At 41.9% G+C, this 26,615-nt stretch overlaps 1 protein-coding gene across 1 annotated transcript in view; it reads right to left on the bottom strand.

Moving 5' to 3' along the window:
- CSTF3 (cleavage stimulation factor subunit 3) overlaps window positions 1-26,615 on the bottom strand; it is a 51,977-nt gene that overhangs the window by 21,495 nt on the left and 3,867 nt on the right. The window contains exons 2-3 of the mRNA XM_078607343.1: window positions 25,953-26,054; window positions 12,314-12,409 (exon numbers count right to left, since the gene is read on the bottom strand). Coding sequence (XP_078463469.1) covers window positions 12,314-12,409; window positions 25,953-26,054 — 198 coding nt within the window. The remainder of the gene's footprint in view (window positions 1-12,313; window positions 12,410-25,952; window positions 26,055-26,615) is intronic.

Below are 26,615 nucleotides of genomic sequence, written 5' to 3' on the forward strand. Positions count from 1 at the left end.
ACTCGTCAACAACAAGGCGGGTCTAAAAATAAATATGAGTGTATATGGGCGACGTTTTGAGCAATGGGCCTTCTTCATAACGCATGACATTTAAGAAAGTATTAATTTATGTAATATATGCAAAAATGGGCCACCGATGTGCTATGAATAAGTCAGCATCAGTTTTGTTTCACGAATGCATTAGCTGCACATCACACGAGCTGTAATGTTATGTACGCCAGCAAAATATACACGGATATGAAAACACCAATATATAGCTTAATACAACAGTGGCCAGTATTATTCCCGAGTTAAAAAGGTCCACTTTATATATTCAAGTCTTGAAATTAATCAATCGCACACCAAACAACTCGGTGGACATATATGATCAAGTCCCATTCTCGTCAAGCTTCCTAATCATCGTACGCGTGTAGACCACGCTGAAAATAGAAATTAAAGAGCGCTATTCCGCGTCCAGTCGAGCAGCAGCATTGCGGTTCGCAGACTTCCCCCGCCTCCGTTTAAGCCCGGTTGTCCACGCAGGGTGCGAAGGAAGTTCAACGTACGTACACTTCTCTTCCATGGACCTGACGACCCGAGTTCATTCCTTGGCTCAGCCCACCGTCAGCGTCGAGTGATATCTGATCTGGCCATTGGCTTCCAGCGTGGCGAGGTATGGTAAAACAACTCCCATGACTGGCATTGGTGTGGGGGAGGTCTTCGTAGAGCAGTGGACTGACAAAGTGGCTGAATTATGAAACAGTTTTAATCACCATTATCATTAATTTTATTTTCCGTTATGATGCCACTAGACGGCATCTTACATGTATATAAAGTACAAAAATATATTCCGATTTGTTTAGGAAACATGTCAGCTCTTGAGAAAACAACTTCTTGTCTCAAGTGTGAGGCGTCGTGATGGATGTGTAATGCGTGATTAAATTGTGCCAGTCAGGTTTCACCAAAGAATAAACTAAACTACTAAACCATTTTTATGTTCAGAAGCGACCTGGCTATCACAATTGACGGCTCAATGAATTGGCTTATCACGTGGAAATTTATAGCAGCCAAATAATATTTTAGCCAAATAATACTCTAAACACGCGATGTTGATTCTAAATGTGGAGGGAAAAACCGGAGACACCGGAAAAAAATCCACGCGGCCACGAGGAGAGAGACATAAACACTACAAATATAGAGCAGGCGTCAGCGTCGGGATCAAAACCACGTCCTCCTGTATACTAGGCGAGGCAGTTAACATCTCGCCACCACGGCACCCCCAGAGACACAAATTGAACTTACACTATATACAACCAATCAAACTACATTTTCAAGGGTTATGGAAAAGATAATGCAATCTAAGACGAGATTTGAAATGTGACCGTTTCTCTTTCCCCCCCAAAGCCACGTTTTGTTTGAACAGCCGAGAGGAAGACGTGGCGTGCGTGATGTCAGTGTAACGCGATACGAGCGCGCGGAAGGATGTAGCCGACAGAGCGAAATCGACGGAGATCTCATTCCTCGTGTTAAAAACACTGCCGACACATTCGTCAAACCACGCTGCCCTAAAAAGGAACACTACACAACAGGTGCCGTTTCGGGTAACGAGCCTCCTTCAGAGCACACCAAAGGCCAGAGACCTCGCGTGTCGTTATTGACGTGTTTTTTGACATCTTTAACAAAGATCCTTAATGTATGTTTGTGTTGCCTTTCCACTACAACTATTGCACGGCTACATTCAACGACACGGGTTTGGCAACGTAGGCCTTTGCCTGATACGCTGTAGAGTTGCGGTACTTAGAAAAATGTACACCCCCTTTTTCCACCCAGTGCTGAATGAAGGCCTCCCCCCTTTGTACGCCGGTCATGGAAGATGTTTGCCCATACTTCACTGCGCTAGCCAACACAGGTTGAACGTGAAGGAAGAGCCAAGAGGACCCGTTCAGATACCTTTCGCCCACTGATGTTAACCGTGGCCATGAACCTAAACCCATGACGCCGGGTTGTTCGTACGGTCGGTCGCCGACACGCTGCGGTTGGCTACGCACGGCGCGAAAGGAGTTCAACATACGTACATGCAGATGCCGAGCGTGTCAATGACCACTTAAGAAAAACCAGATTTGACACAAGTGCTAAAATCGAATTTCACAGCGCGGCCTTTATGAACCAATGCGCCAACGTCCCTGCCCGACTCTCCTCCCAAACGTCCCGTTAACAGCGCGATCGGCGCAATCTTTACGTCGCACCGCAGACAAATTCTCGTTTGCAAACCAGCTCCTCCTCGGTTAACGAAGAAGCCTCCGGTGCCGGCTAAGCGAGGGCAGCGTTAACTTCATGCAGTAGCCGTCCGATGGAATGAGATACATGGCCAGGGTGGTTGAGCCAGAGCCACACAATGCCATAGTAATTCGCGACTGGCTCGTCGACCGACGATCGGTGCGGTTGAGCGCGACGGTACGCAGAGCGATGTCGAGCGACGACAAAGCAACACTGCTGGCAACAGTTGCTCTGCGCCAAGTGTGGGGTGGGCTTTCCTGAAGGTAGAGCAATCACACCCGAGCAAACAGTTGCAAGGAACTGGAGTTGCAAGCAACTGGGGTTGCAAGCAACTGAATCGCTCTCGTGACTGGGCGTCTCGACGACTGGTTGAGCAATCGATTGCGCAACTTGGTTGCAGGCAACTGAATCGCTCTCACGTGTGGGCATCTCTAAAACCAGTTAAGCGATCAGTTGCGCAATTGGGTTGCTCAAAGTAGAGACGAGACTAACTGCAAGCATACTCAAAACCATGTGACACTTGGCGAAATACGGTTGTTACAATCCTGATGCAAGTGGGAGGGGGGGGGGGCGGTAGCTAGCTAACCAGAAAGAGGGCAGGAGTTGGTTGTGAGGGGCACGGCAAAAACACACGACAGTGCAGTTGCAGCCAACAAAGTTGCGCGATGTCGAGAGCGATTGGGTTGCGTGACCAATCCTGGAGCTTGGAGCAGCCCTTTACGCAACCAACGGATGGCATCTTTAAGACACCATCAGGCAGCGTAAAGGCAACAAAAGTTTTTTTTTTGTTCGACCGTGTAAATGTGTCGTTAAACCCGCCACCAGCCGATTAGTAAGGTTCGTCACGTAAACAAAACGTGCAAATGAGTTACTCGTACAGCACACTGATGTTGGGAGAGTAAACCCACAACGTTTACAGAGTATGACTTTTCTCTGGTGATTACAACAACCTCATCCCGTATCGGTCTTAAATAGGGGGGTAAAGGTGATGTCATCACTGTGAGCCTTTCAGGTGCGATGAACCTGAGGGGGGTTAATCTTGTCACAGAAGCTACAATGGATCGCGTACAGCTGAGAAAATGGAAGTACCTATTATTGGCTGGGTTATGGTTTCACGACACATTTTTATTTATGCAATCTAACACAAAAAAACTTGATTAAGGACATTGGTCGTGAAAGCCTGCGTGTTAAAGTGTAAAGGCGACCATAAAGGGGGCCCCGAGAGAATATGTTTCCGCTCCGTGGCGCTGCAGAGCGGAGCAATAATGACTGCTCCACCGGTTCTCCCCTGAGACGAAACGAGAGCTGTTCCCCTCGTGTGAAATAAAAAGTGGCCAATGTAAAATTACTTTTTTTTACTTGCATTTTTAAAAACTGGGATGAAAACAAACCACACGTCGGACCGGTGGTCAAATTGCACTTCATGGTGAACCCAATTAGCCGTCGCCACGGAAGTATAGAAACGCCGATCCAATCGCAGTTTTAACTTGGCGATAGTAAAAAGGTGATGTTTATATCCCGTTACCCACGGCAATTATTCTTGCACGCAAGATGGGGGCCATCCATTTCGTAGGTACGCAAAAATCTGTCGAAACTTGACCCCTCCCGCCCTCCCTGTACGCACGCGTACTTTCTACACCCCCACCTGCGTACGTACGCCTGACGCACCCCCCTCCCCCCCGGAATACTATAGAATGGCCGATATGTAATCCACGCAGAAACGATCAATGATTAATAATATTAACGTGTTTAAGCAGATAGTCCACCGCCGGCTGCATTTTCGAGGCTTCACCCCCCCCCCACCCCCGTTTCCGATGCGTACGCACATTGTCAGTAGACCTCCGATACGCAAGCGTACGCATTTGGGTTAACCCCCTCCCCCCTCCATGCGTGCGTACTAAATGGATGGCCCCTATCCCACATGGAGCACGATATTTCCTGAACATCTTTAATCCGTCAGTCCTGAGATTACAACTGTAGTTGTCAGGAAGACTTTTATAGCGTGGGATTTCGCATCAAAGTTATGATTCGTAGTTGATTGCTTGGATAAGGCCACGTCAAGACTTGTCCGTTTTCGCGTTTGCGTCCTGCAGTAAGATGTGAAATATTATATTACACGATTGCTTATAAAACTCCCCGCACCTCCGATTATCACGGTTGTCTAACGTGCGTTGCGAAAGAAGTTCAACATCCATACATGCTTCTCTCGCTATTTTGGTGAATGCAAAACATTATCGCTGGCTATAACCCAGGAAACAGGCCTGTACCCATCAGCCCCTGGCCCCCTCTCCACTTGCAAATGAATTAACCGTCACGATTCAAGAATCAATTATTTATTTTACACCATGGCACATCGTAGCACCTCTGGAAGCTGCAGGTCACGTGAACCCAATATTTTACGCAAATTCGAAATACACGATTCTGAAGTGCAGCTCGAAGCACGCATCATTAAAAAAAATCGCAGAGGCTATGGAAACCGATCATCGTGCGTAAATGCCGCACAAATTGCGCGTATCCTAAAAAAAAATGTGCAAGTTAACAAAAATGGTGACTTTTAAAAATCCTGACATGAACCTTTATAGCCCCTTACCTGCACGCGAGAGCAGGAACAATTACCACCATGAAAGCAAAGTGCTAAAAAGAAATACGTTCTTGCTAATCCGGCTTGTATTGTTGCCAAGATAACAGGACTGTGTTCCTGTTTTACTGGTATAACAGCACTATGAACCTGTTTCCTTTTTAAAAAAAATACATAACCTTGAAATCATAACCATTCACAGAATAGCATTGATACTCGAGGAGTAACACAGTACAAGCTTGACTCAACACGTTGCCAAATGTTTTCGCCATATTTTTGGCCTGAAGATAAAACGTACCAATGCTTATTCTCAACGGAGAAAAACGCATAGGCAAAATGTTTTGGCCATAAAAAAAAAGATGCAAATATAGCTCCATGTGTGCAGTCATCTACTCATCTACAAATTCCCCGGATTAAACAGCCAAATTGCAAACAATGGAATGAATTGTGGATTTAAGTGTATTCTGTGAATGACATTAGTCCTATTCATGTAGACAATGGTGGATTAATTTAATTCTCGTAGTTACAGAAGGGGTTGGCAAAGCTGACCTTTTCGCAAACGTAACTGGGAGTAGTCTTTGCTTATGAACAAAACTAAGAAAATGCGCAAAGTTTGGCCACCATAAATAAATGATGGCCCGGAGCTTGATTGGCTTCGCAAAATGTAAAGTTGTAACCTGCCTCAAACAAGTCGCACCCTAAACATTTAAAAGGCAGATAAAGCCCGCACACGTTTCTTAGTATTTAAAACAAGTGTCCCGAAGAGAGGCTTTCAATAATTTTGCATTTTAATTTGGTTAGACTTCCATCTGGTCCAACACCATGGAGACTAGAAAAGCTATCTCGGGTGTGGACCAATCAATTCCTCAAGGACAGTGCATACATTATTAGAGTTGTGTTTTTTGTTTGCAATCCGACCGCAGGTATTGTGGTCAATGCAAACATGACTCCTTGTAAAAAAGTGTCAGTTTTGTTGCCAGATAAAAGGGTAAAAAAACAATTATCATATTTTGCTTTTGCCAGTTGTGATTAGAAAGCAAGTGATAGGCCAGTTGATGGTTCAACTCCAATGTCGCTTGAGTTAAGAGGTAGACTACAAATCGCAATTGGGTTATATTCGCCAAGAGTGAGGTGCTTGCTTTTTCACTATATGCCTGCCGCATATCTTTGCAGAAGAGATAACGCAAACATTACAAATTCTATTCAGACTGCATGTACTCCGAACCAGAGATATTCCATGCCTTCTTGTGTCATTATCCAGCAAATAGTAATTGTTTGTTTAAATTGGAAAATATAATTAAATTAAACATGAACAGTCATCCCTCAAGTGACATTGCCCGGTAATTGGCTTTTCCTATTAAAATGCATTACGCCAAACACATCACGAGGCTTGGCCAAATTTGCCTTGACAATTGGGGACTGGTGTCACATCACTCACTACAGGGCGTAGACTCCCATAACGAGGAAGCAATGGCCATCAAAGATTTGTCCTCCAATACAAGGATTCCTATCTGTAAATGATCTTACCACTGACACCCTCCCGTCACATCCTTGTGGATGAGAGGCGTTATACACTAGTATGCTCCCACATTTGCAGACGCCAAGAATTGTTGATGAAGACTACGCTCGAGCTGACATATTGGACTAGAAGTTTCTAAACGCCAATAAAGAGAGCCCGACCATTTGATCTCATCTCATTATATCGCACCTTAATCCACAGTGCTTTAGAACAATTATAACTTTTCGATTTAAAGCTTTCGTGACTGCAGGGATTCATCTTCTTGGTTCTTTCGGTAAAGTCACGTAGAAGGGAAATAATAAAATGTAAAAAAATAAAACATAAGGACTGCTGCTTGTGTTGTGGCCGAAACGTCGTGAGAATTGTATTTTATTATGTTTTGTTTTTATTATTTTATTATTTCCATTCTACGTGACTTTACCGAAAGAACCAAGAAGAACAATTATAACATTGTACGTAAGGTGACAGTTGTTAAAATAAAGAGTGGGAGTGTAAAAAGTGGTGTAGTTATGGTTATGACAGTGAGGACCGGTGAAGGTTAAGGAGGGGTTGGGGTAGTGATAGGGGTAGTGATAGGGGTTGTGGTAGGCGTTGGGGTAGCGATAGGGTTTGGGGTAAACCTGGTCGTAGCTAGAGGCTAACAGTTAGCTGGGCAAGGGAGAAGAGATGATGGGGGTTGTTTGAATGGAGGAATGGAAGCCGGTTATAGTGAAGGTGATTGTTTCACGTGCTCCAGTGGGAGTTGGTTCCAGTGAAGGGGAGCAGGAAAAGAGCGAGAGAGTGAGACTGGGCGCAGGGCAAGTGATGTGCAGAGAGCGATGGTAGAGATTGTAAGCCTATCAATTTTCACAATTTGGATGTTAATTAGAAATGTTTAAACAATAAGAAATGTTTTAGGGATCACATGGATTACAAACGGCGAGCTAAAAGAGAAACACGAGGACATACGGCTCAAGATGAGTCAAAGTGGACGGCGTTCGCAGTCACGCAGAAAAGAGAACGCTGCTCGTGCACGCCGACTTAAAAGGAGTCATGCTGACGTAATTTTGCGACGATACGGCTTGGGAAACTTTAAACCCGAGACACTGTAGTCGTGACAGTGGTACAAAGCGTACATCATTTGCGTATAATGTACTGTGATGAAAGTCTAAAAGTTAGTACCCCCCCCCCCCCATCTAACAAAGATACAGCAGCCTCCTCTCTACACGTGCCGTGTCCTTTCGTCGGCGATCGTGGCCTTCCTTCCCTTGAGCTCTCTCCACGATATTTACTCAAAATACTTCTATCAAATGCTCCGAGTTGCATCCAATTATTCAAATTGCTCAAGATATTTAATTTGCTGTGTTTCCCCGGCTTCTTGTACCTATACATTTCCCAGTCAGAACATGAGATCCATGGCTGCGTCAGTGAGTTAATAGAATTTAAATCAACAAAGCAGCCACGTAACCTGGCAGCTTCTGGAATAAATTCATGGTGGTGCAGTTGCCAAAACATTCTCCCCCAATTTTACAATCTCAACAGGCCTGTCACAGTTGAGGTTAATAAATTGACCTAAATAAGATTAACTTTAAAACACTCGTTTCTACAGTTGGGACTGCTGCCCCCCACCCCCACCAATGTTACTACTGGCGCTGTCACTCGCTTGTTTCACGCGTATAACAAAAACGCCTCGTCTTCCCCCTTGCACTGCTACTCTCTATCGAGAATAACATTGTACGGAAAGCACAATTTGACGTTGTTATTTGCTAATTTTGCAATGAAAAAAATCGCTCAAAGTTAATCTCCAGTGTGAATGTCTCACACCTTATGAAAAAAACCGACTGACATTGACATGACTGTCGCTGTATATACAGTATGCATATCCCTGTTATATAAATATATTTATTCAAGATATCTTTGCTAATTTGAAGCTTTCGTGACTGCAGGAATCCATACTCTTTGGTTCTTTTGGTAAAGTCACATATGGTAGAAAATTTTTTATTTTAAATTATTTATCCTACAATCAAAAAAAGACATGGTCAAATTTTTTTCGGAGGCCCTTGAGTTTTTGTATAAATAAAGACCTTCATCTGTATGTCTCACAAACCTCTCGGGTACTTCCGAACGAGGTACAAAACAGAAATTTGGTACATATGTAGCTTTTAGGATGCAAACTGGAAGAAAATCTAAAAATCCGAGATTTTTTATTTTAAGGCCCCAAAATCTCGATTTTAAGTGCCCCATAAACATGCTTGTGCATGTCATTCAGAAACCGTTCAAAGTATATGATTGCGTTTTTTTTCGTTTGATAGAGCGTTAAACAGCAAAATTAAATTAAAGTGAGAACCATTGTTCTATCTTTTATTGTTCTTGAGATATTTCGGATTCAAGCGGTTTTGAACGCTAAAATACGTATTTTATGTTCATATCGGAAAAATTAGAATACGGTTGAAGATAAGAGCTCCCCATCAGAGAATCAAGTTAATTCATTTTTGTTCTAATACAAAAATTGTATCTTTAAATTTAGCGGTTTCTGATGGGTACATCATTAAATATAAGTTTGAATAAAGTCGTCAATCGTTTTTTTCTGGCAAAAAAATAAAGAAAATTGGAGTAGTTGTTAGTGTCTGATCGTAGATAAAAATGGTAAAAAATCATATCAGGCAAATTATATATTTAAACTTGTGCCTGGCGAAGACCGGCTTTTATTATGAATTAGTTGAATTCGATCTAGATCCAAGCATTTTCTCGAATTTCCCCGGACAAATTCTGAAGGCGGATGTCACTCGAGTTGAATTTGCATTTTACTTTGCATTGAAATTTCATTGTTTCCTCATTGCACCCTCAAATGTACCAGGTAGGTGCACCACCTACCATCCCAGACTGCACTTTAGACCCTAACAGCCACATGTCAATAATGTGGGCAGACAGACAAGTGACATCACGGGGCCTTTGTGCAATAGCCTACAAAGATAAATAGCTGATAAAGCTTCAGAACTCTGTTTTAGAGGCACAAAAGAGGGGGGGGGGGATGGTTAGCTTCACATTAGCACGCCAAATAGCCCTCAAAGCTTTGTCTGCACGTTCCTTCATAAAGAGCCCGAGACCAACTCGGACCAGCAGACTTGCAAAGTTTCAGAGAACCTGTTTATATCTCAGATCTGTGGCCTAGATAAAAAAAATATCGAGCTTTGAGTTTACTTATCTGCCACTGGGTAGTAATTTCCACGGTGTTATTTTTATTTCTCTGCATTACCTCACCATCACATTACAAATGGGCGCACACAAACAGTATCACTGAAAGTTCCCAATCGTAGTCACAGCCATTCCTGTGCAGGTGCATGAACACACAACCACAAAAAGTGTCTGTATCCATACATACATGAGTGCATACATCCACACTTCCACACATACAAATTTATGCACACACACACAAAGATCCCCGTATAGCCTTAACAGACTGTTGGGGCACGTAAACTAAACTAACTTTTTCAGAAGCGACCTGGCCACATGATAGCTCAACAAAGTGGCTTATCATGTGGACATGTACAGCAGCCACATACTCTAAACGCATGTTTCTAAATGCGGAGGGAAAAACCAGAGGACCCGGAAAAAAACACATGACCATGGGGAGAACATGCAACCTCCAAATATAAAGGCGTCAGTGTCAGGATCGAACATACTCCTGCATACCAGGCGAGGCAATAACATCTCGCCACCATGGCGCGATGTTAACTGCTTGTTAGCGAGCACCAATGAAGGCTGGTACGGTACACGAGGGGGTGGGTGGTCAGCACCACGCCCAGTCGCCTTTGTCTTCCCAGTGGTGTTATTTATACACCATACCAGGTACTCATTTGAGGCTTAGTCGACCTAGTGGAGGCCCAAGACCAGTTCAGTTAATCGTCACCGGTGTTGGCTGTGAGCGCATGAATATGCGCAATTACACTCTACAACATACCCCTGTTATACTGCCACACGCAAGTGCATTTAACAGCATGCACGCAGGCCACGTACATGCAAGTGCAGTTTCACAAGCACACGCAACGATTCGCACATGACCATGCCACTTCGTTTGCCACGACCGAAACCTCGCACTGGCGCATGCACACGCACATTTTTATTCATGTTCATTGCTGTTTTTATGTATTTTCATTCATCCAAACTCACTCACTAAACTCTTCAACTTTGCTGTGAAGCGTGTTGATACGTTTCTGTGTTTGGATGCAATTTAAATTAAGATTGTGACCATGACACACGCTCATACATTATTCTACATACTATGCGCACCGCACACACACCAGTGTATTTTCAAACGCAATCTTATTCATACATGCATCCATTGCCATACCCAAGTACATATATTTGCAGACAACATCCATCATGCATACACACATGTACACTCATATTCATTCAATTGTGCATGCCCATTCACATACCGCTCTTCACTCATGATTGCATGCACAAACATACAAAAGCCCAAACACACACACACACACCAATAGGCGCACGTAATATTGTATCTGCAAAATACTGCAAAACACAAACGTGTTCACACATACACGAGACAAAAGTTTAAAAGATACTAACTCTACATAAAATGGTATAAAAATAAATAGACTTAATAACATGATCTACAAATAACCCTCAATTCACGATGGCTATCGGCAGCATATAACCCTGTTATATGCATCACTGACCTGAGCAAACCGAATGCATTAACGAAAACATGTCTTAACGCAATCACGTGACCTACAGCAAATATTTTTCCAAAACAGTCAGTTATTTAGACATTGTCACACTAAATAACACACACGCACATATTTTAGAAGCAAACGTAAATGGTTTAAGAGATTAGATAAAAGTTGCACTTTAAATAAACATGAGGCGAAAGCTCGCTCTGGGTATCAAGGACAAGGAAACACTTGTGTGGGATAAGATGTACTATTGAAATATATTAGAAATAAAAGGACACTTTAGCCCAAAAATAAATTGACACAGGAGTCAGGAAATTCAGACAACCACAAGTGAATAAAAGTCAGGGCCACACAGCCAGACGTTAATATACACATTTTAATGTTGTTGCAACTCCAACATGCAACAAACATTTCTTTGCAATATGATTGCTTGATATATATAAAAAAAAGTATTTTCAATACCCACCACGTATGATTGTTTAAAAATAATAATATAAATATATATCGCTAAACCCAATCACCGACAACATACCATATTTTCTCTTATTTGGTAAACATTACAGTTTCTTTACAAGGGTATAATATTTTGTTCGGGCGATTTGAAGAATATTCACACAATTTGATATTACTTCACCGTTTTTCACGCTAACCGTATGAATTAAAAACGTGAGGATTCCTATTTTTTGGCACGGCAGACCAGGTTTTCTTGCAGACTCAGCGGCAACAAAAAAAACGCAGCGCCGCTGTCTCCGCCGCAGTGCAAGAAAACGCTGGAAGGGGAATATGTTGAAGATACTCACACGAGTGAATCTGAAAGTACGTAGCCAAACGGCACGGTCGTACATTATCTCTTTTGGCCCACGGCTTAACGCGGCTGTGGGTGACTGTGTTTTTTTTATAATACCTGCGTTTACAATAGGGGAGGGAAAATTGGTTAAAATTGCAATGTAAAAAAAAACATTGCCAGTATCGGCAACCTGCATTCCACGAACGTAAAATAACTGTCAGTTTATTTTAGTTTTGCAATGTGTAAACAAACAAAAAACTTGACGAAATTGTCATTTTCGCTACAACACTGCGGTGTTGCAACAGCAAGGCAGCACGATGCAAATAAAGCGTCCGAAAACGCATAATTACAAAGCCAATGTACAAATAATAATTTAAATATATGGCGTTTTTTTGTTAAAAGCAATGTTATATGCATTGTGCATTTATAGCTTTACCCTCAAGTGATAACACTGGTAAAGAAATTAAAAATAAAAATAAATGTAAAAAGATAGTAACCTCTGCCTCTATGTAGGTCTTCCAGTATCGACCAGAATTGGTGAATTGGTTAACGAGCCGCTCCAGGATGCGCCGGGCCTTGTCGGGAACTTGATTCTGTGGGATTGGGTCAGAAGCGGACGGGGAAAGGGCAGAAACACAGACGCACGCACATGCTCGTAAAGAGGCAGCAACAAAGACCAACACTCGCCCCACAGCTCCACACACCGCTGAGCAGATTGTCGTGGCTATACCAAGCCGAATTGCGTTGTGGTCGCAATGATAGAACTGAAGCATTCAAAACGAATAGAACAACATTTCTAAAAGTGTATGTATGCAACGTGCGTTGCCAACTGTGATAATCGGAGGTGAGGGGGGGTGTGAGAAGGACAAACTAAATACAAAACATTTTTCTAAAGAAATTAGTCCATGTAATAAGCTCATATCATACGCAGTGCATACTTTTGCAATGTATCAACTTCTGCTCAGTAAGTTGCAGACATGGGAAGTGTCAATATATATGGACCCACAAATAAAATTTGATGAAATTGTTACAGATAAAATTATGATTGCGCATAAGCGTGATGGCGGGAATCCCAGAGTAAAAAAAAAACAGTCACCACTTATGAAAAATAGAGGTATCATAAGGTAGCCCATGATATAGCCTGTGCTCACTCCGAGCTATAAATGCTCTGATACGTGCAGTGTCTTTGTACTGTTTGCCTTTTGGCGTTGTTCTCTGGTCCGACAATAGTGAAACTAGGCCATAACGAAGCCCGTCTCTGGCGTAGGCCAATCAGTTTTAAAGACAATGCCATATACAGTAAAACCTTGAATTGCGGGTAACTTGGTCTACGAGTGTTTTTCAAGACGAGCACATTTTTTAAAATAAATATTCATTTGATAGACGAGCGAGGTCTTGCAATACGAGTAGTACGTGTATACGCTTTGTCTGTCGAGCATCACGTGATCACAACTGATATAGAAGTGCTTTGATATACGAGTGCTTTGGATTACAAGCATGTTTGCTTGCATGTTCACCACAAGTGCGTGTGGTTAATGCTGACTTGATTCCTTGCAAAAGGGCAAAAACTATTCTTATTTTTCAATCAATAGAGGTGATCCACTTATCCATTCCACTACAGAATAATGTAAAACACATAAATTGTGACAATTGTCATTTCGTCAAAAATGAAGTGTATCGTGAAAATATATATTTTGGAAAACCATGTTGTTGGCCATTATCTCTAATCCTTCAAATAAAAGTCAAATGTATATAATAAAAACTCAACATTTTTTGATGGAACCAATTGATGATTGAGAGAATTTCAGTATTTTTAAGAAAATACCTTTATAATAAACTGGAAATTAATTCTAAATTTGTATACAGCAGATGCTCGGGAGTGACTGAACATTTCAATGTCACAATCACCTTGGTACACTTCCTCGGTGTATTTTATCGAAACCAACCGAACATCGATGTCCGACAAATCCTCCTATCCACAATAAAGCGGTGAGTCGCAAGAGTGTGTGGTTATAAGAAACTTTTGTTCTCAGATTACTTAGAATTTAAAATTATCAGCGTGCTGTGTAACTGAAACGACAACATAAATACACACAAGTGCGTGAAATAATTTGCTCTCCATGACTATTCGATGTCTTCGCAATTTCAGGGTCATGATTCGATTGAAGAACCATTTCAACTAAAGGTTAGTGTCTCTAACGGCTGCAGGGATTATGTTTAATGATGACACAAGAAAAGCTATTTTTACATTTGCAATTTTTTGCTGAGTGCATTAAGAACTTTAAGAATCAATATAAATAAATTTGTCAGTTAATCATTCTAGCCCTTGTAGTGATATTAACAAACAAAAAGCATATCTTTGTTTACAATGGATGAGGTTGATTGAGTGGCTCCATAGAAACCAAACGATAAAAAAAAATTAGACTATTAAACTATTTTATAATTTTACCAGGGAAGACCCACTGAGCTACATAGCTCTTTTTCAAAGCGTGGTTTATCATGTGAAAATGCATAACAACTAAATACTCTAAACGCACGTTTCTCAATGTGGAGGGAAAAAACGGAGGACCCGGAGAAAAATCCACACGACTACGGGGAAAACATGCAAACTCCAAATATACAGCAGGTGTCAGGGTCGGGATCGAACCCACGACCTCCTGTATACCAGGCGAGGTAGTTAACATCTCGCCACCGTGGCACCCTAGACCACCATGACTGCCTCGATATCGCAAGGGAAAGTGGTTCTCCTTTGTGGCCTGCAATTATACCAGGAAACGTTCCCTTGACATGCAGTCCCTGTTGAACGTTTTCCTTCATCATTCTTATTGTAGTCAGGCACAAAAGCTCAAGATTTTGGGGAAGCCTCAATTTTTATTGGGTTATATTTTATTGTTTATTAATCACAACTTAAGTCGCGGCCCCGCAACCCCGATCCAATTCAACATACCCCTCACGGGAGAGCAGGTAAAACTCATGAGTGCAAACTGAGCTCCTCTTAATTCTGTCAAGATACACAACTCATCTGTATTCCCCAGGGCTGTCCAACACAACGTTTGAAGCTACGTTGTGAAATAACACCTCTTTAGTTGTTTTAGGCTTCAACTTCCTTTAAGGTATTTAATCAAAAGCTAAAAAACACTCTCCTTTTCTTTTCTTTTTTTTACGAGGCATATACTCCTGCAAAGTCGATAAAAGCCCATTGCATCGTACGGGGGGGCCACACAAGATTCAATGAGAGGACAGCATCTGCAATTTAATGTTAACCTGATGCTGCATCCCATTAGGGTCAAATCGGCAGATTAGTGGGGGAATGTTGCACGGACCACAGCAAACTGCCCTTGCCTCCCGAATTCTCATGTTTTTGCCAGATACTAATTTTAAGACCTAAGCAACAATGGGAGACACCATTAGAATAATTTGTATTGCCTGTTAATGCCAAAGGCTCACAGAGCCAGTCTAATGAACCACATTGCGAATAACACTGGTCTACAATTTTTGAGATGTCATCTGCTTCTGAGATTAGATGTGGTGTTTATTATGGATTTTGATATGCTGAATTAAAATATGACAATTAAAACAACTGATTTACAATTTACGTCTATGTATATTGTGTAGATAGAGTTTTACTCAAATTGTAAACCTTGGTCTTTTCATGTGTTTATGGTTACTTTACATGAACAGGACCCTGCGAGGTGGGCTGGTAGGAACGAATAACCAAAGAATATAAACATAATGTATTATTACACTTGTTAAGCCAGGAAAGCCCCACTGAGTCAAAAGGTTTTTGTAGGGTCCTGCCAAGTGTTTGCAGTAGGGGGCGATGTTGATACACGGACGGACGGACGATATAATCTATTGGTGGTCTGGTCCACTTCGTTCCTACCAGTATAACATGTCACCTGTCCTGTTCATGTAACACTTAAAAAATCAGCAAATGGGTTAGAAATAAAATGTATTGTGAAACAAAAGGCAAAAAACTATTACGTATATATGTACATAGTTTAGTCCTTATTCAGTGTCTACTCGGCACTTCTTGGCTTGTCTCTTGTATTCATTAAATGGAACATCTCTTGCCATTGTCCAGCAATAGTCTGCAAGCATTGATGGGTGCCCCCATGTGCACTGATAGCGTTTCTCCATTTTTGCAATGTCGTAGTGAAATCGCTCGCCAGGCTCGTCGTTCACTGCTCAGCAGTTCGGTGGGAAAAAATCTATATGAGAGTGCAAAAAATTGATCTTTAGTGACATGTTGCAACCAAGGCTTTTGTATGCCTTGAGGAGGTTTGTCACCAACTCCCTGTAGTTGTCTGCCTTGTTTCTACTAACTGGAAGGCGTTCCATGCCATCTTTTCCTTGCCACGCAGTTCACTGTCAAATGCATCATCTCTAAGAAGTTTACTAATTTGAGGACCAACAAAGACACCTTCCTTTATCTAAGCTTCACTTAACCTTGGAAATATTCCACGGAGGTACTTGAAAGCTGCTTGTGTTTTGTCCATGGCTTTGACAAAGTTCTTCATCAGACTCAAGGGTGCTAACAAAATCTTCCTTGATTCAGTGGTGGATGCTGAACACTTTTCCTCCCAGGCTCCAATGACTGTCGGAGTGGCCAATCTATCTTGATGTAGTGGGAATCTCTCGCACGACTATCACCATTCACAGAGAAAACCGCAGTACTTTGTGTATCCAGTCTGCAGACCAAGCAAGAGAGCAACCTTCAAATCGCCACAAAGCTGCCACTGATGTTGGTCATAGTTCATGCACCTCAAAAGTTGTTTCATGTTGTCATAGGTTTCCTTCATATGGACTGCATGACCAACTGGAATTGATGGCAAAACATTGCCATTATGCAGCAAAACAGCTTGAAGACTCATCTTCGATTAATCAATGAACAGTCTCCACTCATCTGGATCATGAACGATGTTGAGGGCTGCCATCACATCATTGATGTTGTTTCAGGCTACAAGATCACCTTCCATGAAGAATGGAACATGATCCTTTTGATGATCACAGAACATAAAAACCCTAACATCACCTGCCAGGAGATTCCACTGCTGCAGTCTGGAGACCAACAGCTCCGCCTTACTCTTGGGTAGTTTCAAATCCCTGACAAGGTCTTTCAGATCAGCTTGTGTTATGAGGTGTGGTTCAGAGGAGGATGGGAAGAAATCTGGGTCATGTGACCTTGATGGTCCAGGACCAGAAGTTTCAACCTCTCCCTCGTCTGACTCAAGTGAGAAGTATTCTGGTGCATCAGGAACCGGCAGTCCTTCTCCGTGGGGTACTGGGCGTATAGCTTATGGAATGTTTGGATAATGCACAGTCACTTTTTCTTTTTTGAAACACCTTTCCCAACTGGAGGCGCCATACAAAAGTAACAATTGCTGATATGATCTGTTGGCTCTCTCCAAATCATTGGCACCACAAAAGGTATAGATTTCCTTTTCCTGTTCAACCACTGGCAAAGATTTGTTACACAAGTGTTGAACAGCATATGTAGGGCCCACATCTTGTCCTGATCTCCAATTTTTGTAGCCAAAATAAAGGTGATAGGCTTTCTTAACCATAATAGTTCAACTGTGCTTTTATGATGCAAAAGTCACTTCACCACAAACATAGCAGAAGTTATCGGCTTTGTTCATACAAGTACGAGGCATCTCTGCTTACTTGGGCTAAACAGGTGTCCCTTTGCAAAATCAAACACTGACAAATAAGAGAGCACGACACTGCATGATTTCTAGAGCTGATATAGGGCAATTTGTTCAGTAGAGGGATGTAAGACTAGTTATGATTGCATCATCCATGACTTCAAGGAATAGCATGATGCAATTCATATCATATATGATGCAATACCAGGTTCAGATTGCAGCATTCATTGTTTTGCTCAAAAAGCAAGTATTGTCCAAACCCAGTCATAGATTTATTCATAGATCCAGTCAAAGATGCATTTTAGTCATTTCTGGTTTAATTTGAGAATCCTTCCTTTTATAACTCACTTATTCTCCGCAATCCCCAAGTCAAGGGTCGTATATACTGATCCAGTAGCATATCTTGAAAACTAGAGCCAATCAACAATTGTAAGCATCATTTTCATTCTCAGTGACCCAGAATTAGTAAAGTTGGACATCCATTTTGGAAGCATTTTGGCTGTAGACCAGTGTTATCTGAAGAGACAGCCAGTATCAAAAACAGCATAGCTATCAGGAACCACTTGTGGTGACATACATCGTGCACATTATATGCGTGTGAAAGCACCCACGCGCACTTTCAATACTTGTGTCCCATATACAATCCGTGCGAGCTGTGGCGTTTCCTTCATCCTCCCCACTCCAGTACCAAGGGACACGGCACCAATCCAACATTTGACAACCACTTCAATGTTTGCCCCATCTCTACCCCAAAATGCGTGGCTAAGGAGCAGCTCTGGCTCCTACCCTCACACCTAATCCATTAAAGTAGCATTGATTGTCTTCGGCCTTGCCTGCTACATCCTAGTCACCCCTCTCTCCAAACTCCCATGGCATGCCCTCCCCTCTACCACCCTGTGCCGAGTGAGCATGTGACCATCTAGCTCAGCTCTCTTCACTAATTTTCAGGGGGGACGACACTTTCGCCAATAAGACATCAGTGCGAGGGCCACCAGACATTTGAAACCATTATAGGTTTTACAGCAGCACGATGATGGGGGGGTGTTTTCACATGTGTATTATTGAAGGCCGGACGCCAGGGGGCGTACTAAAGGCCACCAATGGCCCGTGGGGCCATGCAAGGAAGAACAGTGGCCTATACCCTCTGCCCACCGCCCCCCCAATGATTTTATCAATTATCAACATTTGTAGCGATTAGATTTAAAACAAATGCATATCTAATTACGTCTAGTTGCATCGATTATATTTCACTCAATTAGTCCAAATGTAGCATTATTTGCAAACAGGTTGCACAAACCATAATTGCTCAAATCTTATATGCCTTATTTGATCAATATATCGTGGCCATACCTACAATAATTCATTAATCGATGCTAGCACCCAGTGACCAACCATTTAAGGCCCCATCCTCAACTGGGCAGATACATGTGCAATGTCCAGGCCTGAAGAATGAGGTGTGATATATTAAAGTGCAATTTTAGACAAAGCTTGACGTAACCATGGTTTAGGTCAGGCTGTGATTGTGAAGTTACAAAATGAATATTTAGTAATTTCTCTCATTCTCAGCTATATGAAGGTTTCCCCAAGTCGTCGTTATGCTTAATGGTCCCGTGCTGTGACAATCCATCTCGCTACTGCATATGAGATAATCTGATATCACTTCATCTCCATGGTGGTCATTTTCTTGGGCACATTCCCTCCTTTGGCTGTGCTTTCATCAGTTTCACCAATCAGCTACCATCCCTTCCACAAGTGATGTACTGCCCAAACCCACTATTTTCTTCACAATCAATGCATTTTAACTTGTATGTTCTCTTAATCCTGTTGCTCTATCTGGATTTCAGTATAAATCCAAGCACACACCTCTCCATGCCTCTCTATACACTTTAACGCTTGTTCATTTTCCTTCGTCAGTGTCTATTTGTCTAATCCCATGTCATCATCGTCTTTCTGGGAATCGAAACAGGGTTATGAGATTCAGGAGCACTATGGATCGTTGCCCAGTTAATATTAAGGCTCTCAAATCACAACTTAGTCGTCAGGTGGTTGAGCAAGGTGTGCGACGACATAGGAGGGCAACGCCCTCCGTAGTCCGTGTCTTTTTGACAGGACTGGTTCTCAGGTCAGCCCACTATTTAACAAGGCGACTTGTTTGACCGACTTTGGAATACAACAAAATGGACTGTCATGGGGAAACTGTCATCTCTGGCATGGGTTCAGTCCATTCTTGGCAGCTATGCTTTGAAATTATTATAGAAACAGGGGGATAAAATGCAAACATTATTTTATAAAACTGGTTACGAGACAAAATCTGGCTGCAATGTAGAGGTGTGAAATTTAAATAAAATGAGGACATTTTCACTGTACACTTACATAAATGTGACTCTTACAATCTTATTGTTTTGACCTTAAGGCAGAAAATGAATCGTCAACTGTGATCACCACTAAAAGTGAAAACACTGTCAGGGATATGTTTTTAAACTTTATCTGTAATTATTTTAACTACAAATGAAACTAAAATAATAAGTAAACGGTAGGTAGGTTTTATAATGCAATGATGTAATTGGGGGCGTGAGAAATAAGCAACAGCTGTGATAGACTGTTGCGAGGTTACGTAATTTGAGGTCTCCCAACGCTCAAAAATGTTCGGGTAACCATTCTGATCAGCTTCTGGGAGCTTAACAACAATTTTACATTTGAAATGTGCCCATAATGTAACAAACGTCTCAGAGCTACGCAGGTTAAATGCCGAGTGAAGCAATTATTTCCAGGGTTTTTTTTCCCCCCAAGTATTCAAGTAAGTTTCCCTTTTTTATGCTAGACCAGAACATAGATCCCAAAACTGCGTCAAAATGTCCTGCCCAATGTGAGTAACACACCTCTTGGTCAACGTTTAGCCAGGAGAACAAAGACTGGTCCAGGGCAAATCTTGGTTAAACATTGGACTGTTCGATAAGGTGGTGTTTGTGTACTGGAGGTGACTTCATAAATATAATATTGTCCAGGTTTACAGAGGAGTAAGTGTAGGGAAATTCTCGTGTAAATAAAAATGTTTTACCAGGTAAGGCCCACTGGGCTGTATGGCTTTTTTTCCGAAACGACCTGGCCACAAATGATAGGTCAACGAAGTTCGCTTATCGCGTTGAAATGTACGGCACACAAATACTCTAAATCCACATGATGTTGATTCTTAATATGGAGGGAAAAACCAGAGGACCACGAGTGGGACACACACGCAAACTCCAAATATACAGGGATCAGGGTTGGGATCGAACCCACAACCTCCTGTATACCAGGCGAGGTAGTTAACATCTTGCCACCATGGCGACCCTGTAAGGCGGGGATTGCTCATAGCAGGGAAGTTGAACTCAATCTTTGGAGAGAATCCATGAAACTTCAAGGCAGGGATAAGTTTATTTTAAAAAGAGCAGCTGTGCAAACCAATGTAGAGTGCTCACCCCATTACTCGGGCGAATCTTATTTAAGTGATCTTAGCCTCACCCAAATGCATCCAAAGGATAAAAAAGCCTTCGTTTGGCCTCGAGGTCTTACCCATTTTCACCAAACCCTAATCATCCTTTCGTAGTTTAGCTCTTCTAATCTCAATTTTGTGCACAGGCAAAGCCCATCTAGCCGCACTAACACCAGGGAGCCCATTTGTGACTAATTTACAAGATTACCCTTTTGGGGGAAGAGTTCAAGATTTAGTGTAATCTTACAACCGCATTCACATGCATGCTAATGCACCACGGCTGGGACTAATAACCACCTTAAAGCACAAAGTGTTCATTCTAAAAATTTTACTTGACAAAAAATGGCATGCATTTTGGAAACAACTGATAAAAGACTTCATATAATTAGTTTTTATTCTACAATAACAAAAAATAACTGTAGAGTCAAAAAATGCGTATGAACAATAGATGGGACAAATAGAAAAATTTACCTGTCTAAACAAAATTAACTGAAGACAAACATCCATATACTCTATGATTCGTGAATACCTAGACATACTAAATATTAATTTGCGTACACGTGCAGACCTTTTGTCAAACAACTTATGAATGAGGACCTCCCCATGCAATGCAACGCTGGTCGGAATGGCTTGAAGGTGGACACAGCATGGACATGCGAAAGTCGAAGTACAGAACAACATATTTTGCACCGCTGCCCTCTGATTGTCCACCGTGCAACCCAGCAAATATGACGTAATATTTAACAGTCCAGTATGGTGTCAAGAGTACGCCTAAGTTTGGGTTTGCTATAAGAGTATAGATATAAAATGTAAGAGTGCATATAAAATGTATATAAATGTACATATGTGCAATAAATCATCTGTATATGATAAATCCTGGACTCATTTCTTGCGCGGGCGATACAGTTACACACCCTCAAATCCACATTCGCGTGATGTCGGGGGGGCAATTTGACTCCTTACTTCCCGCCCTGTGCGTGTAGCTAAAGTACGAGTCACAATCGTAAGTATGAATCGGGGGGGGATCAGTTGTGTATGAGCCGGGTCCACGTACTCCGAGCCTGCGTACTCCGAGACCTTACTGTACATTGTATCAAATACACTTACATAGTATTGTATGCATACAACACTGTAAAGTGCTCCAAATATTAATGACATCATGCAAGCATTATCTAACGCCATCATGCAAGCATTATGGAATGCTTGCCGGATGGCATTCATCATCTTATGCAGCACGTGATTGCAGGCTGCTTTAACGAATCATTCACGATGCGTACATTCATAGTTTAGGCTTCGGTGCTCCTCGGGACTGATTTTGGAGTCTCCACGGGCAGATGAGTGCAGTATCCAAGTAAAGTTGAAACATTTGAGACCAAGACTATGGCAGTAGGCCTTGCTGTTGCTGAGCCAATCAAGGTACAGATACATATACAGGTAACCCCCGAATTACGACTACTCCACTTGCAAACCCCCCCCCCCCCCGCTTTTACAACCTTCCTTGTAGTAAGACCGCCCCCCCCCCACCACAGTAACTCATATCTATGACCGCCTTATGACCGCTACCGACGCAGAGTCGACTAATGGCGCTGCTTTGGTCTTCCGCCATATGCATATGTACAGTATAGCCTGACATTCTGCAGCTGCACCTCGAGTGAATGCTCATCTTTCACAATGTGCTTCATTTTGGTGAATTTTCTTCAAATTTTGAAAAAAGTTCACCTTCCGCAATGTCTGAGAAGAGGAAATGTTATGCACGTGCAGAAAAGTACTTAAAAATTTTCAAACATGTTTTTTTACTTAATACATGTTTCTAAAGGTCATGTTAAGTTACCATAAATGCTGTGGGTGCGGAGGTCGCCTGTATAACATCTTCAGCAAATGTTGTTATTTGGCAGATGGAGGAAATACAAATTTCAGGGTATGTGTATTAAACGTGGAATTTAGACTACCTTCTGTGATGCAATCATGTGATAATGTTGTGGCTTGGCTCTCCAACACACCAGCGTGCTGTACTAGTGACGAATTGGCACGTTCTGTTTACATGACAACGCTTACTAGTTGGCTGTGTCGGGTGGTATCGGGTTTTAACGACATATTTACGCGATCTAACCCAAAAAAACCTCTATTATATATGTGACAATTGACATAATATTCAATGAGGTCAAAATATGTATTCCTGAGCTCAAATCTGTCATGCTAACATGTCATATATGAAAACTGAAATGCATCAACATTTTATCCATATTATAATTCCTGTCAGGGCCTATAGATCAAAATTCCTTCTAAATATACATCCTGAAGAATTTTCGGAGAAGTCAGATGGCAAAAAAACCTCAATTCAGTTTTACCATCCCCGCTTAAAATGTTCAATGCTGCCGTAAAATTTGCCTATTCCTCAGAATTATCCCGTTACTTATTTTCTCCATAATGATGAAAAATATTATTATATAGATTATTTACATGTGTTTGGGTTCATAGAACAATTCCCTTTTCCACGTGCCCTAAACATGCAGAAAACAAAACGAATAACTTGCATTCCTTGTATCATGTATTATTTAAGACCAAACTCAACACTTCAGAAAGACGAGAGAGCAGCAATGATGTGACAACGTCTCAGTACAAAGCAATACTTTGTGGTGCATTTAGTGGCCATCACATGATAAAACAGCTTAATTATGACAGACTTATTCAGGAGTCTGGCATGATCTCCCTCAATTGTCTGAGGAAATGTAACAAAATATCAAAGTGTTTGCGTGGCTGAATGTCAACTCCATGCCTCCTGATGTGACGTTACACCAGGAACAGGGCAGTCCTTAACAGCTTTCCCATTCCATTGACGTATGCGTACATGTACGTCATCAGTTTTACTCTTCCGTTTCCGTTCTGATGATGTACGTGTACGGAATCAGTAAAACTAAAATAAATTTACTTTATCGATACATATTCAGGTCGGAAGATGTACCGAGGCTCCCACAAGGCCACGCAGGAGGGCGTGTGGCACAGTTTGGCACCAACTATCATAGAGTGCGGTCGTGTCGCTCCAGTTATATACGGTGAGTACAATGTTTTAAAAAATGGCGCCACTACGCCTCTCCAAATAAAATTAACACTAAACCACATGCGCGTTCCAAGATTCAGCAACGAACGGGACTCACTCTGAAATTTGTAAACATCTCGGAAGGGTAAAAGGTTCAGATATACGCAAGACCAAATGTATGGCCTTTAAGGGACCAAGGCAGCGCTCAATTTTTGTAGGTCTTCCGAGTTGTTTGATGAGGCAAGCTGTTTGTGTAGCCAAAACCAAGCACACGTGTATTTTTTAATCCTTTATATTAAGTTCGCTTGCTTGCTTACGACCGTGCAAATCTTTCGGTCGTTTTTTAACCCACTTCCCGTGATCCAATCAAGCTGACATTTTCCACACAGACTCGTTGTGCGTGACAATTAATGTTCGTGAAATTTTTTTTCCAAAATTTTACACTTTTTAGGACAAAAATATTATATTTAACTAGCAGAAGTACCCGGCGTTGCCCGGGTGAAAAATATATTTCTTAATAACCTTACATATATACACAGATGGGCTGCTACCCCTGCCCCCCCCCCAGCCACGATCTCCTCGGCCGCTGTGCAGTAATATGTACGGCCTATAGTGTGGTGGGGTGTCGAGGCCTAGTACCGTGCAGAGCCTCCGGCCTCGCCTAGATTGCCCATCCGGCTGAGGCTGGGTACTGGGGCCGTTACCCCCCCCCCCCGCGCTACAATAATACTGTCTAAACGCTATAATTTTATTATCTACCGACCCTATAATAGTAATTGCACACATTGGGGTGGGGGGGGAGTGAAGAGGACGTGAAACTTTGATGAATTTACCTCAGAGTCGCGTGTTAATGCGTGCGCATATTTTTAACGGGAATTAAAAATGGCGTCCACCCCGCAGCGAATGCGTCGCTACCCGTTGCCACGGGCAACCGCCGTGGAAAACCAAACGGACCAATCGTGTCTCGCAAATCCCTCACATTTCGTCCAATGAAACTGCGTATGGTCCGGCGACACACAGACAGACAGATTTGCGATTTTATATATATAGATTACCAATTGCTTAATGGTGCAATGCAATCATCTGACCCATAGGTGGCAGCCATCTCAAGCCAGAGGACGAGAGGACTCTAGCCACCACGCATATAAAGGATTTATAGTGAAAAACTTTGTTTTTACGGGTTATACTTATTTTTATTGAGTTGTGATCCGAGTAACATGGACTGTGGATCATACCATTTCAGTCTCCATATCGTGGATGAGGATTTATCCTAAACTTTTGAAATTTATTTCTGCCACCATTTTAAGCTTTGACCAAGAATAGTAAAATATGGAAAGACTATTGAGATTTATTCATAACACGCTGTTAATTATCATAACCAAAGATAACAACAGGACATTTTACTGCAGTCATATAAATAGTGCTACTTTAACCACAAACGGCCCGTTTCTGTGAACTATAGCAGCCTAATAATGAAGGCCAAAAAACAATCCGGGTCACACTGCTGCGGAGGATAACTCGCAAACGTTTAGCGCCCTCATCGGAAAAATCATCAAAAGGTTACTCAAAAAGGTTACTCAAATACAGAAAACACATGGCCACACTATGTGGATGGTTGATTGATCAATGAGAAACCCATATAATGATGCACGTACATATCAAAACACAATACCAAAGCGTACACAAATACGTGAAGCACATTTAGGCCACAAAGTACTGCAGGGAAAGCCCATTTTTCTCTTTGTTGCATGCACTTGCACTGAAGTCAGACATTGGCAAACAGCTATACGCGTGATCTCTTTAAATTTAGTGTGCTTTTGCAACATAGCAACCGTCACCAAAAACAAGATGGCTCGGTGTATATACTTACCAATACAGGCATGGTATTAGGTATTTCCCCATTCATGCCTTGTGGCCTAAACGTGTCACATGTTAGCCCGAATTCATTAATAGGTAAGGGGTTTAAATTGAATGTGAACCTGCGCCTCTCGGATGAGCACGCTCCATGCTTCGATGTCATACGGGTTGTCCTCAAGTTTTCGCTCCGCTTTCTTCACTTTCTCCGGAACGTACTCCTGCACCTGATGCACATGCACGAGCGCACACACACGTACGGTTAAATTGGATGATTGCCTGGGTAGGCTGATAAGACAGTGGAGTAATCACACAGGTCAAACATTTATACTGTAATATATTTAATATATGAGAAGACAAACAAGAAATACATTCCATATTTTGAGTAAATAAATGTTGAGGAATTATATAATCCTATGAACGAATGGTCCAATCACCTGACCAGTTATGTTTAAAATTATCTATTCTAAACGAATCTTACCTTAAAAGATCTTTCATAAAGCCACGAAGAATTCAAAATGGCAATTTAAATTCAAATACTCTAAAAAGCACAAAAATGGCAGAACCTACTTTGTCATGAAGCAAACACTTGCTGTAAACAGAAACGTTTTTTGCAAACTTCGGTACTCACACCAGTTAAGATGGCTACAGAAGACAACTCCATTCATTGCCATTATAAGAAGCTTCAAAGTGTAAGAGCATAAAATCCCACAGCTGTGTAATCAGTCATTCAAAAAGTTTGTGTTTCTCAAATATTTCACTATCACATAATGCAACTACATGAAAAA

The sequence above is a fragment of the Lampetra planeri genome, chromosome 27 (assembly GCF_965212315.1).
Source record: "Lampetra planeri chromosome 27, kcLamPlan1.2.h2, whole genome shotgun sequence".
Lineage (NCBI taxonomy): Eukaryota > Metazoa > Chordata > Hyperoartia > Petromyzontiformes > Petromyzontidae > Lampetra > Lampetra planeri.